General features: G+C 46.0%; 1 protein-coding gene across 1 annotated transcript in view; it reads right to left on the bottom strand.

The window, feature by feature from the left end:
* LOC106590891 (angiopoietin-2) overlaps positions 1–13,587 on the bottom strand; it is a 99,711-nt gene that overhangs the window by 40,704 nt on the left and 45,420 nt on the right. The window contains exons 5-6 of the mRNA XM_082970268.1: positions 2,415–2,647; positions 1,559–1,683 (exon numbers count right to left, since the gene is read on the bottom strand). Of these exons, the coding sequence (XP_082826394.1) occupies positions 1,559–1,683; positions 2,415–2,647 (358 nt within the window). The remainder of the gene's footprint in view (positions 1–1,558; positions 1,684–2,414; positions 2,648–13,587) is intronic.

Here is a 13,587-nt window from a genome sequence, read left to right as displayed (position 1 = left end):
GTAACCCCTTACCTTAACTGGTAGAGTTAGGGGGTCGTAACCCCTTACCTTAGCGGGTAGAGTTAGGGGGTCGTAACCCCTTACCTTAGCGGGTAGAGTTAGGGGGTCGTAACCCCTTACCTTAGCGGGTAGAGTTAGGGGGTCGTAACCCCTTACCTTAGCGGGTAGAGTTAGGGGGTCGTAACCCCTTACGTTAGCGGGTAGAGTTAGGGGGTCGTAACCCCTTACCTTAACGGGTAGAGTTAGGGGGTCATAACCCCTTACCTTAACGGGTAGAGTTGGGGGGTCGTAACCCCTTACCTTAACTGGTAGAGTTGGGGGGTCGTAACCCCTTACCTTAACGGGTAGAGTTGGGGGGTCGTAACCCCTTACCTTAACGGGTAGAGTTGGGGGGTCGTAACCCCTTACCTTAACTGTGTGGATCGAGTTAGGGGGTCGTAACCCCTTACCTTAACTGTGTGGATAGAGTTAGGGGGTCGTAACCCCTTACCTTAACTGTGTGGGTAGAGTTAGGGGTCGTAACCCCTTACCTTAACTGGTAGAGTTAGGGGGTCGTAACCCCTTACCTTAACGGGTAGAGTTAGGGGGTCGTAACCCCTTACCTTAACGGGTAGAGTGAGGGGGTCGTAACCCCTTACCTTAACTGTGTGGGTGGAGTTGGCGGGTCATAACCCCTTACCTTAACGGGTAGAGTTAGGTGGTCGTAACCCCTTACCTTAACTGTGCGGGTGGAGTTGGGGGGTCGTAACCCCTTACCTTAACTGTGTGGGTGGAGTTGGGGGGTTCGTAACCCCTTACCTTAACGGGTGGAGTTAGGGGGTTGTAACCCCTTACCTTAACGGGTGGAGTTGGGGGTCGTAACCCTTACCTTAACTGGTAGAGTTAGGGGTGTCGTAACCCCTTACCATAACTGGTAGAGTTAGGGGGTCGTAACCCCTTACCATAACTGGTAGAGTTAGGGGGTCGTAACCCCTTACCATAACTGGTAGAGTTAGGGGGTCGTAACCCCTTACCTTAACTGGTAGAGTTAGGGGGTCGTAACCCCTTACCTTAGCGGGTAGAGTTAGGGGGTCGTAACCCCTTACCTTAGCGGGTAGAGTTAGGGGGTCGTAACCCCTTACCTTAACTGTGTGGGTGGAGTTGGTGGGTCGTAACCCCTTACCTTAACTGTGTGGGTAGAGTTGGGGGGTCGTAACCCCTTACCTTAACTGTGTGGGTGGAGTTGGGGGGTCGTAACCCCTTACCTTAACTGTGTGGGTGGAGTTGGGGGTCGTAACCCCTTACCTTAACTGTGCGGGTAGAGTTAGGGGGTCGTAACCCCTTACCTTAACTTAGCGGGTGGAGTTGGGGGTCGTAACCCCTTAACTGTGTGGGTAGAGTTGGGGGGGGTCGTAATCCCTTACCTTAACTGTGCGGGTAGAGTTGGGGGGTCGTAACCCCTTACCTTAACTGTGCGGGTAGAGTTGGGGGGTCGTAACCCCTTAACTGTGCGGGTAGAGTTGGGGGGTCGTAACCCCTTAACTGTGCGGGTAGAGTTGGGCGGGTCGTAACCCCTTACCTTAACTGTGTGGGTAGAGTTTGGGGGTCGTATGCTGTGGACACCATTCTCTGTGAGCCCAGATCTGAAGATTTCAGCACAGTTTCTGAATATCACTGGCTCCTCTTTGGGTGTAGTGGGTATATCTGGGTAGAGAGGGATAGCATTCAGGATAATGACTATGTACTGGGTATATCTGGGTAGAGAGGGATAGCATTCAGGATAATGACTATGTACTGGGTAGAGAGGGATAGCATTCAGGATAATGACTATGTACTGGGTATATCTGGGTAGAGAGGGATAGCATTCAGGATAATGACTATGTACTGGGTAGAGAGGGATAGCATTCAGGATAATGACTATGTACTGGGTATATCTGAGTAGAGAGGGATAGCATTCAGGATAATGACTATGTCCTGGGTAGAGAGGGATAGCATTCATGATAATGACTATGTACTGGGTAGAGAGGGATAGCATTCAGGATAATGACTATGTCCTGGGTAGAGAGGGATAGCATTCAGGATAATGACTATGTACTGGGTATATCTGAGTAGAGAGGGATAGCATTCAGGATAATGACTATGTACTGGGTAGAGAGGGATAGCATTCAGGATAATGACTAAGTCCTGGGTATATCTGGGTAGAGAGGGATAGCATTCAGGATAATGACTATGTACTGCGTATATCTGGGTAGAGAGGGATAGCATTCAGGATAATGACTATGTACTGGGTATATCTGAGTAGAGTTGTATAGCATTCAGGATAATGACTATGGGTTATCCTACTCCTGGACTAAAAACCATACTCAGAGGAAAATCTCATAAAATGCTTTCATTACTTCTATTTAACAAACATATCCACAGTGGATCTCTCTCACCATTGTAGTGGGTGACCATGGCTAGCAGCTGCTGCACTGTGTCAGTCAGTATAGCCTGCTGTTTCTGCAGTAGTGTGCTGTTGTGTGTGGAGGTCCCCAGCTCTCCCTGTAGCTGGGTGACCAGGCGCCTCTGTATCTCCAGCATGTCCTGCAGCTGCTGTTTTTCCCTCTGCAGACCCTGGAGCTCCTTAACGTGCCTGGCCTCTAAAGCTGAGAACCTTTGCTCTAGCAAACTAAAAGAGAGAGAGAGAGAGAGAGAGAGAGAGAGAGAGAGAGAGAGATGGAAGGAGAGAGAGCGAGAGAGAGAGAGAGAGATGGAAGGAGAGAGAGCGAGAGAGAGAGAGAGAGATGGAAGGAGAGAGAGCGAGAGAGAGAGAGAGATGGAAGGAGAGAGAGCGAGAGAGAGAGAGAGATGGAAGGAGAGAGAGCAAGAGAGAGAGAGAGATGGAAGGAGAGAGAGCGAGAGAGAGAGATGGAAGGAGAGAGAGCGAGAGAGAGAGATGGAAGGAGAGAGAGCGAGAGAGAGAGATGGAAGGAGAGAGAGCGAGAGAGAGAGATGGAAGGAGAGAGAGCGAGAGAGAGAGATGGAAGGAGAGAGAGAGAGAGAGAGAGAAGGAGAGAGAGAGAGAGAGTTATAAAACCCATTGCCCTTCATGGTTGTGAGGTCTGGGGTCTGCCTCATCAACCAAGAATTAACAAAAAACTGAGCAAACTAGAATGCTATTTGGCCCTAAACAGAGAGTACACAGTGGCAGAATACCTGACCACTGTGACTGACCAAAACTTAAGGAAAGCTTTGACTATGTACAGACTCAGTGAGCATAGCCTTGCTATTGAGAAAGGCCGCTGTAGACAGACCTGGCTCTCAAGAGAAGACAGGCTATGTGCACACTGCTCACAAAATGAGGTGGAAACTGAGCTGCACTTCCTGCACTTCCTGTCTTCCCGTGTGGCTCAGTTGGTAGAGCATGGTGTGTGCAACGCCAGGGTTGTGGGTTTGATTCCCACGGGGGGGCCAGTACAAAAAAAGAATATATATTAAAAAATGCATGAAATGTGTGAAATGTATGCATTCACTACTGTAAGTCGCTCTGGATAAGAGCATCTGCTAAATGACTAAAAATGTAAATGTCTAAGAGAGAGAGAGAGAGAGAGAAAGAAGAGACGAACACAGAGAGAGAGAGAGAGGGGGTTTGGGAACACACAACATGTAAAACACTCAAACAAACAAAACCATGGTTACACATCAATTAAAAATACAACGCTGAATCTTCCTCCACAGTAACTAAACACAACAACCTCTGAATGACCCATATACTCATAAACAGATCAATGGGTCAAAGACAAGTTTTCAAAGTAGCAAATATAATAAAACAGCAATTCCATTTCCCCTAAAAGGCTTGTTTATGTTCATTAGAGTGTCACCTATGCCCTTATATTACTTATATTCAAGAATAAAGCCAATAAATAATTTTTTTATTGTGATTCATCTGAATGTACAGTCGTGGCCAAAAGTTTTGAGAGTGACACAAATACTTATTTCCACAAAGTTTGCTGCTTCAGTGTCTTTAGATATTTTTGGTCAGATGTTACTATGGAATACTGAAGTATAATTACAAGCATTTCATAAGTGTCAAATTGACAATTACACGAAGTTGATGCAAAGAGTCAATATTTGCAGTGTAGACCCTTCTTTTTCAAGACCTCTGCAATCCGCCCTGGCATGCTGTCAATTCACTTCTGGGCCACATCCTGACTGATGACAGCCCATTCTTGCATAATCAATGCTTGGAGTTTTGTCAGAATTTGTGGGTTTTTGTTTGTCCACACGCCTCTTGAGGATTGACCACAAGTTCTCAATGGGATTAAGGTCTGGGGAGTTTCCTGGCCATGGACCCAAAATGTTGATGTTTTGTTCCCTGAGCCACTTAGTTATCACTTTTGCCTTAGGGCAAGGTGCTCCATCATGCTGGAAAAGGCATTGTACGTCACCAAACTGAGGGAGTTTGCAATTAATTGCAATTCATCTGATCACTCTTCATAACATTCTGGAGTATATGCAAATTGCCATCATACAAACTGAGGCAGCACACTGTGAAAATTAATATTTGTGTCATTCTCAAAACTTTTGGCCACGACTGTATAATGTCCTAGTGAAAAGTTTTTTTTTTTTATTAAATAAATACAATTTCATGCCCATTTTTCATAATCACAAGGTTATAAATCTATGCTTAGACTGGCAGAAATATAACTATCCAGAAAAAAAATGACATTTTTATTTTGAATACCACATATTTGATGTGTCACTGGTACAACTCAAAATTTGTTGAAGGTTTTAGAAAAAACTTCCTGCCTTACACTGAAAGAAAATGCACAAATCTATAAAAAATATCTTTCACTTCATCCTTTGAGATTTGTTTTTGTCTCTCTGAGTCAACAAAGCAAAGTTATTGTATTTTAAAATGTGCAGGCTAGCTGAACTTAGATCGTTTCCATAGGAGAGAGAGAGAGAGAGAGAGAGAGAGAGAGAGAGAGAGAGAGGAGAGAGAGAGAGAGAGAGAGAGAGAGAGAGAGACATGACCCACACACACCACACACATAAAGAACATTGGTTTTACTTTGCAACATAGGGCTAGGGGGCAGTATTTTCATGGCCGGATGAAAAACATACCCAATTTAAACAGGTTACTACTCTGTCCCAGAAACTAGAATATGCATATTATTAGTAGATTTGGATAGAAAACACTCAGAAGTTTCTAAAACTGTTTCAATGGTGTCTGTGAGTATAACAGAACTCATATGGGAGGCAAAAACCTGAGAAAAAGTCAACCAGGAAGAGGGAAGTCTGGTGCTTGTAGTCCTTTCAAGTGATTGCCTTGACTGTATACAGTGACTTAGGGTTCATTGTGCACTTCCTAAAGCTTCCACTAGATGTCAGCAGTCTTTAGAACGGTGTTTGAAGATTCTATGGCGAATTTGAAGGGAATACCAGCTGTGGTAAACTGGTGTCCCATTATAAGGCATGGGCTCAAGTCACGCGCAGAGACTTGGGAGCGAGCTGAGTTCATATTCACTCCTAAAGAGAACGGATAGGTCCGGTTGGAATTTTATTCAAGGTATTTGATAAAAACAACCTAAAGATTGATTCTATACATCGTTTGACATGTTTCTACAAACTGTAGTATAACTTTTTTGACTTTTCGTCTGGACTAAGTAAGCACGCGCGTAGTGGATTTGGATAGTGAACGCGTCGCTCCACAGGTAATATTACACTTCGCTACATTACAACGGCTTGATTTGTTTGATCTGAGCAATTCTTCTTAGCTAGCTACATAGCCGTCTTTGTATCAAAGATAATTGTGTAGTTTAGAGTAACTGAGTAATTATCGAGGCTAGCTATCTTCGTCCTCCTAACGTAGTCAACACTGCTAGCTGCTAGCTGCTAGCTAGCTAGTCATCACTGTTAGCTAGCCAACTTCTACCGACTAGCAGCACCGCAGAAACTATTACATTACAACGTAACGACTTGATTAGTGTGGTGTTAGTGTTAGTTAGCCAGCTACATAGTTGTCTTTGCTGTCTCTGTATCTAAGATAATTGTGTAGTTTGAGTTTGAGTATTATCGAGGTGAGCTAGCTAGCCGCGACGCGGCGCCAGACTTACTCAACACACCTAGTCATCATTAACCCACTGCCAGCTAGCCAACCGTTACCGACTAGCAGCGCTGTAGATACTAATACGTTACAACGGAACGATTTGACTAGTGCAGTGTTACCTAGCTAGCTACTTAGTTGTCTTTGTCATAGCTTGATAATTGTTAGCTAGCCAGCCATCGAGGTTAGCTAGCCAGCTATTTCCGTCCCCCGCGACGCCATTTTTCCTAACCCAGCCAACTATTACCGACGAGCAGCATTGTTGAAACTAAATACACTACAAGGAACGTCTTGATTAGTGTTATGTTAGCTAGCTAGCTACAAAGTTGCTTTGTATCATGACAAGGTGTAGTACTGAAACTACCGAGGTTACCTAGCCAGCTACACGTTCAAAGTCAACAACGCAGCCACTGCTAGCTAGCCTACTCCACCAGCCAGCAGTACTGTATCATTTTAGTCAATAACATTTTTGCAACGTAAGCTTAACTTCATGAACATTCGAGACGTGTAGTCCACTTGTCATTCCAATCTCATTTGCATTAGCGTAGCCTCTTCTGTAGCTTGTCTACTATGTGTCTGTCTATCCCTGTTCTCTCTCCTCTGCACAGGCCATACAAACGCTCCACACCGCGTGGCCGCTGCCACTCTAACCTGGTGGTCCCAGCGCGCACGACCCACGTGGAGTTCCAGGTCTCCGGCAGCCTCTGGAACTGCCGGTCTGCGGCCAACAAGGCTGAGTTCATCTCAGCCTATGCTACCCTCCAGTCCCTAGACTTCCTGGCGCTGACGGAAACATGGATCACCACAGATAACACTGCTACTCCTACTGCTCTCTCCTCGTCTGACTACGTGTTCTCGCATACCCCTAGAGCATCGAGCCAGCGGGGTGGTGGCACTGGAATCCTCATCTCTCCCAAGTGGACATTCTCTCTTTCTCCCCTGACCCATCTGTCTATCTCCTCATTTGAATTCCATGCTGTCACAGTTACCAGCCCTTTCAAGCTTAACATCCTTATCATTTATCGCCCTCCAGGTTCCCTTGGAGACTTCATCAATGAGCTTGACGCCTTGATAAGTTCCTTTCCTGAGGATGGCTCACCTCTCACAGTTCTGGGTGACTTTAACCTCCCCACGTCTACCTTCGACTCATTCCTCTCTGCCTCCTTCTTTCCACTCCTCTCCTCTTTCGGCCTCACCCTCTCACCTTCCCCCCCTACTCACAAGGCAGGCAATACGCTTGACCTCATCTTTACTAGATGCTGTTCTTCCACTAATCTCATTGCAACTCCCCTCCAAGTCTCCGACCACTACCTTGTATCCTTTTCCCTCTCGCTCTCATCCAACACTTCTCACTCTCCCCCTACTCGGATGGTATTGCGCCGTCCCAACCTTCGCTCTCTCTCTCCCGCTACTCTCTCCTCTTCCATCCTATCATCTCTTCCCTCTGCTCAAACCTTCTCCAACCTATCTCCTGATTCTGCCTCCTCAACCCTCCTCTCCTCCCTCTCTGCATCCTTTTATTTCCTCTGTCCCCTATCCTCCAGGCCGGCTCGGTCCTCCCCTCCTGCTCCGTGGCTCGACGACTCACTGCGAGCTCACAGAACAGGGCTCCGGGCAGCCGAGCGGAAATGGAGGAAAACTCGCCTCCCTGCGGACCTGGCATCCTTTCACTCCCTCCTCTCTACATTTTCCTCTTCTGTCTCTGCTGCTAAAGCCACTTTCTACCACTCTAAGCATCTGCCTCTAACCCTAGGAAGCTCTTTGCTACCTTCTCCTCCCTCCTGAATCCTCCTCCCCCTCCCCCCCCCCTCCTCCCTCTCTGCGGATGACTTCGTCAACCATTTTGAAAAGAAGGTTGACGACATCCGATCCTCGTTTGCTAAGTCAAACGACACTGCTGGTCCTGCTCACACTGCCCTACCCTGTGCTTTGACCTCTTTCTCCCCTCTCTCTCCAGATGAAATCTCGCGTCTTGTGACGGCCGGCCGCCCAACAACCTGCCCACTTGACCCTATCCCCTCCTCTCTTCTCCAGACCATTTCCGGAGACCTTCTCCCCTACCTCACCTCGCTCATCAACTCATCCTTGACCGCTGGCTACTTCCCTTCCGTCTTCAAGAGAGCGAGAGTTGCACCCCTTCTGAAAAAACCTACACTCGATCCCTCCGATGTCAACAACTACAGACCAGTATCCCTTCTTTCCTTTTTCTCCAAAACTCTTGAACGCGCCGTCCTTGGCCAGCTCTCTTGCTATCTCTCTCAGAATGACCTTCTTGATCCTAATCAGTCAGGTTTCAAGACTGGGCATTCAACTGAGACTGCTCTTCTCTGTGTCACGGAGGCTCTCCGCACTGCTAAAGCTAACTCTCTCTCCTCTGCTCTCATCCTTCTAGACCTATCTGCTGCCTTTGATACCGTGAACCATCAGATCCTCCTCTCCACCCTCTCCGAGCTGGGCATCTCCGGCACCGCGCACGCTTGGATTGCGTCCTACCTGACAGGTCGCTCCTACCAGGTGGCGTGGCGAGAATCAGTCTCCGCACCACGTGCTCTCACCACTGGTGTCCCCCAGGGCTCTGTTCTTGGCCCACTCCTATTCTCGCTATACACCAAGTCACTTGGCTCTGTCATATCCTCACATGGTCTCTCATATCATCGCTATGCAGATGACACACAATTAATCTTCTCCTTTCCCCCTTCTGACAACCAGGTGGCGAATCGCATCTCTGCATGTCTGGCAGACATATCAGTGTGGATGACGGATCACCACCTCAAGCTGAACCTCGGCAAGACGGAGCTGCTCTTCCTCCCGGGGAAGGACTGCCCGTTCCATGATCTCGCCATCACGGTTGACAACTCCCTTGTGTCCTCCTCCCAGAGTGCTAAGAGCCTTGGCGTGACCCTGGACAACACCCTGTCGTTCTCCACCAACATCAAGGCGGTGACCCGATCCTGTAGGTTCATGCTCTACAACATTCGCAGAGTACGACCCTGCCTCACACAGGAAGCGGCGCAGGTCCTAATCCAGGCACTTGTCATCTCCCGTCTGGATTATTGCAACTCGCTGTTGGCTGGGCTCCCTGCCTGTGCCATTAAACCCCTACAACTCATCCAGAACGCCGCAGCCCGTCTGGTGTTCAACCTTCCCAAGTTCTCTCACGTCACCCCGCTCCTCCGCTTTCTCCACTGGCTTCCAGTTGAAGCTCGCATCCGCTACAAGACCATGGTGATTGCCTACGGAGCTGTGAAGGGAACGGCACCTCCATACCTTCAGGCTCTGATCAGGCCCTACACCCAAACAAGGGCACTGCGTTCATCCACCTCTGGCCTGCTGGCCCCCCTACCTCTGAGGAAGCACAGTTCCCGCTCAGCCCAGTCAAAACTGTTCGCTGCTCTGGCACCCCAATGGTGGAACAAGCTCCCTCACGACGCCAGGACAGCGGAGTCAGTCACCACCTTCCGGAGACACCTGAAACCCCACCTCTTTAAGGAATACCTAGGATAGGATAAAGTAATCCTTCTAACCCCCCCCCCCCCCCCCCCTTAAAAGATTTAGATGCACTATTGTAAAGTGGTTGTTCCACTGGATATTATAAGGTGAATGCACCAATTTGTAAGTCGCTCTGGATAAGAGCGTCTGCTAAATGACTAAAATGTAAATGTAAATGTGAACCTAAAGCACGAACGAAATTGATTATTTGGAAATAAATATGAACTTTTTCGAACATTTCTTGTGGAGCTGGGATTTCTGGCAGTGCCTTCTGATGAAGATAATCAAAGGTAAGTGAATATTTATAATGTAATTTCTTAGTTTTATTGATTCCAAGATGGCGGGTTTCTGTTTGCTAGTTGTTAGTGTCATCTGGGCTGTACTGCAAATTGTGCTTTCGCCGTGAACCTTTTTTGAAATCTGACAAAGCGATTACAATTAGGAGCAGTGTATCTATAATTCTGTGCATAATAATAATAATATATATTGATCAATGTTTACGATGAGAATTTACGTACTGTGTGCTCATTCATCGGAAGGTTTGGAGGGAAAACATTTCTCAACATTACGCGCCAATGTAAAATGCTGTTTTTGGATATAAATATGAACTTTATCGAGCAAAACATACAGGTATTGTGTTACATAATGTCCTAGGAGTGTCATCTGATGAAGATCGTCAAAGGTTAGTGCTTCATTTAGCTGTGGTTTGGGTTTTTGTGATGCATCTAGTTGCTTGGAAAATGGCTGTGTGGTGTTTCTTGTGAAGTTTATGTCCTAGCATAATCTAATTTTATGCTTTCGCCATAAAGCCTTTTTGAAATCGGACAATGTGGTTAGATTAACGAGAAGTTTATCTTTAAAATGATGTAAAATAGTTGATTGTTTGAGAAAATGGAATTATGAGATTTTAGCTGTTTTAAATTTGGCGCTCTGATTTTCCACTGGCTGTTGTCAAAATCAATCCCGTTAACGGGATGAGAACGGGAAGGGGTCCCATAGAGGTTAACTGTCACATGAGGTACAATTTAAATCACCTAGGATTAACCTGTTATGGCTAGGGGGCAGTATTTTCACAGCCGGATAAAAAAACGTACCCGATTTAATCTGATTATTACTCCTGCCCAGAAACTAGAATATGCATTTAATTATTAGCTTTGGATAGAAAACACTCCAAAGTTTATAAAACTGTTTGAATGGTGTCTGAGTATAACAGAACTCATTTGGCAGGCCAAAACCTGAAAAGATTCCATGCAGGAAGTGCCCTGTCTGACAATTTCTTGCCCTTCTTGATTATCTCTATCCATTACAGAGGATCTCTGCTGTTACGTGACACTTCCTACGGCTCCCATGGGCTCTCAGAAGGCGGCAAAAAGCTGAATCGTGGCTTTGCAGGCTCTGGCTGAAAAAAAGTAGCGCGTTTGGGTAGTGGCTGGTTACAGTACTGTGAGACTCAGGCGCGTGCCCGCGTCGACCCCATACCTTGTTTTCTTTCGTCTGTTTACCTAATCGCAGATTCCCGGTCGGAATATTATCGCTTTTTTACGAGAAAAATGGCATAAAAATTGATTTTTAAACAGCGGTTGACATGCTTCGAAGTACGGTAATGGAATATTTAGAAATCTTTTGTCACGAATTGCGCCATGCTCGTGACCCTTATTTACACTTCGGATAGTGTCTTGAACGCACGAACAAAACGCCGCTATTTGGATATAACGATGGATTATTTTGAACCAAACCAACATTTGTTATTGAAGTAGCAGTCCTGGGAGTGCATTCTGACGAAGAACATCAAAGGTAATCAAACTTTTGTAATAGTAAATCGGAGTTTGGTCAGGGCTAAACTTGGTCGGTGTCTAAATGGCTAGCCGTGATGGCTGGGCTATCTACTGAGAATATTGCAAAATGTGCTTTCACCGAAAAGCTATTCTAAAATCGGACATATCGAGTGCATAGAGGAGTTCTGTATCTATAATTCTTAAAATAATTGTTATGTTTTATGTGAACGTTTATCGTGAGTAATTTAGTAAATTCACCGGAGGTTTGCGGGGGGTATGCTAGTTCTGAACGTCACATGCTAATGTAAAAAAGCTGTTTTTTGATATAAATATGAACTTGATTGAACAAAACATGCATGCATTGTATAACATAATGTCCTAGGGTTGTCATCTGATGAAGATCATCAAAGGTTAGTGCTGCATTTAGCTGTGGTTTCTTTTTTTGTGACATTATATGCTAGCTTGAAAAATGGGTAGTCTGATTATTTCTGGCTGGGTACTCTGCTGACATAATCTAATGTTTTGCTTTCGCTGTAAAGCCTTTTTGAAATCGGACAGTGTGGTTAGATTAACGAGAGTCTTGTCTTTAAAATGCTGTAAAATAGTCATATGTTTGAAAAATTGAAGTTTTCGGATTTTAGAGGAATTTGTATTTCGCGCCACGCCCATCATTGGATATTGGAGCAGGTGTTCCGCTAGCAGAACATCTAGATTTAAGAGGAAAAGGTGCTTGTCTAAGCCCAAATATCCCGCTCTCCTCATCACTGTGTAGGCTGTATCCACCCAGCTAGAACCGTCACTGTACAACAGTCTCTGGGCTGCTTGAAGCCGGAAAGCCATGATCCTGGAAGAAATGTCCACCAGACCTTGCCCACCCTTGTGCAGTGGCACGTACAGGGCTGCAGATTTAATACAATGTTGTCCAGACCAGAAGAAATTGACAAGGGTCCTTTGAAGTTCTTGTAAAATCATTAGTCTGTGCTACAGGGTAGAGGCAGCTAGATTATTGGCTACCAGCACCCTACCCCTATAAGAAATCTGGGTCAGCAACCATTTCGACCTAGACAATCTGGGAAACACCTTCTCCACTGAACGCTCCATTGAACGCTCCCAGTTATTTTTTTGAAAGACATCGAAGCCTAGAAAAAACACCAAAGTCTTCATCCCATCTTTGCCACACTGAAGCCCCCCTGGTAACCGTGTCTGTAGCTGACCTGCCCACAGCGATTCACTCTTTTCCCAATTGACTCTAGCTGAGGAGGCCCCCTCATACACCTTTAGAGCGTTTGAGAGAACCTTAACACTCCCACCTCCTGTAATAAAAACTGTCAGGTCATCTGCATAAGCAGACAGTGCTATCGTAGGAACCTTCATTACCCCTGGCTCAGAGAAACAAGTAAGCCTCCCTCTTAAAAAAAAAAAGCATTGGTTCAATAGCCTGACAATATAACTGTCCTGAAATTGGGCATCCCTGCCTGATACCCCAATGGGATGGGGCAGCTCAAACCACCACCCCACCTTCACCATACATGAGGCCCAAGCATACAGTAAACTCATCCAAGACAACAACAAAAAACATCCCCCAAAAAATATCAACCATTGTTTTGAACAAATAGTGGTGGTTTCCACATGGTCAAAAGCCTTCTCCTGATCCAAGGAAAATTAACCTACATTCACATCAGACAAGTTTACAAATGTCTAAAACATCTCTTATTAGAAACAAAGTTCACACAACACTTCATAAAAATCCTCCCAACAGACCCCCAAAAGTGCTCAGATGGTAAACCATCGATGCCAGGGGCTCGGGCCTGATGAGAGCTGTATAACTGCAGTGGACATCTCCTGCAGAGTAATGTCAGAGTCCAAAGCAGCTCTCTGCTCAGGGCCCAATTGAGGAAGTTCATGCAACAACTGTTCAGTACACAGAGAATCACAATCCTCCGCCTGATAGAGGGTAGAGTAGAAATCCAGGGCATGCTGGCGCATTTCACCGTCGTCCGTGGTCACCTTCCCATCAGGGAGACGAAGGTAGACCATCTGTTTACGTTGTAATGTCGACTGTCCTAGTGGTTTAAAAAATAAACGCTAGGGGAATCCATATCCTTGAGGGTAGCAAAACGAGACCTAATCAAGGCACCCTTCACTCTTTCATGTAAATACGACCTCAGTTCATGTCTCTTGTCCTGTAAGTTCATGACTAGTCCAGGGTCATTCTGAGTGAGCAACTTCAATTCGATAGATTTGATGTCCTATTCA

This window comes from Salmo salar, chromosome 27, assembly GCF_965601325.2.
Source record: "Salmo salar chromosome 27, fSalSal1, whole genome shotgun sequence".
Lineage (NCBI taxonomy): Eukaryota > Metazoa > Chordata > Actinopteri > Salmoniformes > Salmonidae > Salmo > Salmo salar.
The sequence above is the reverse complement of the archived record's forward strand: the minus strand, read 5'-3'. Positions and strand labels throughout refer to the sequence as shown.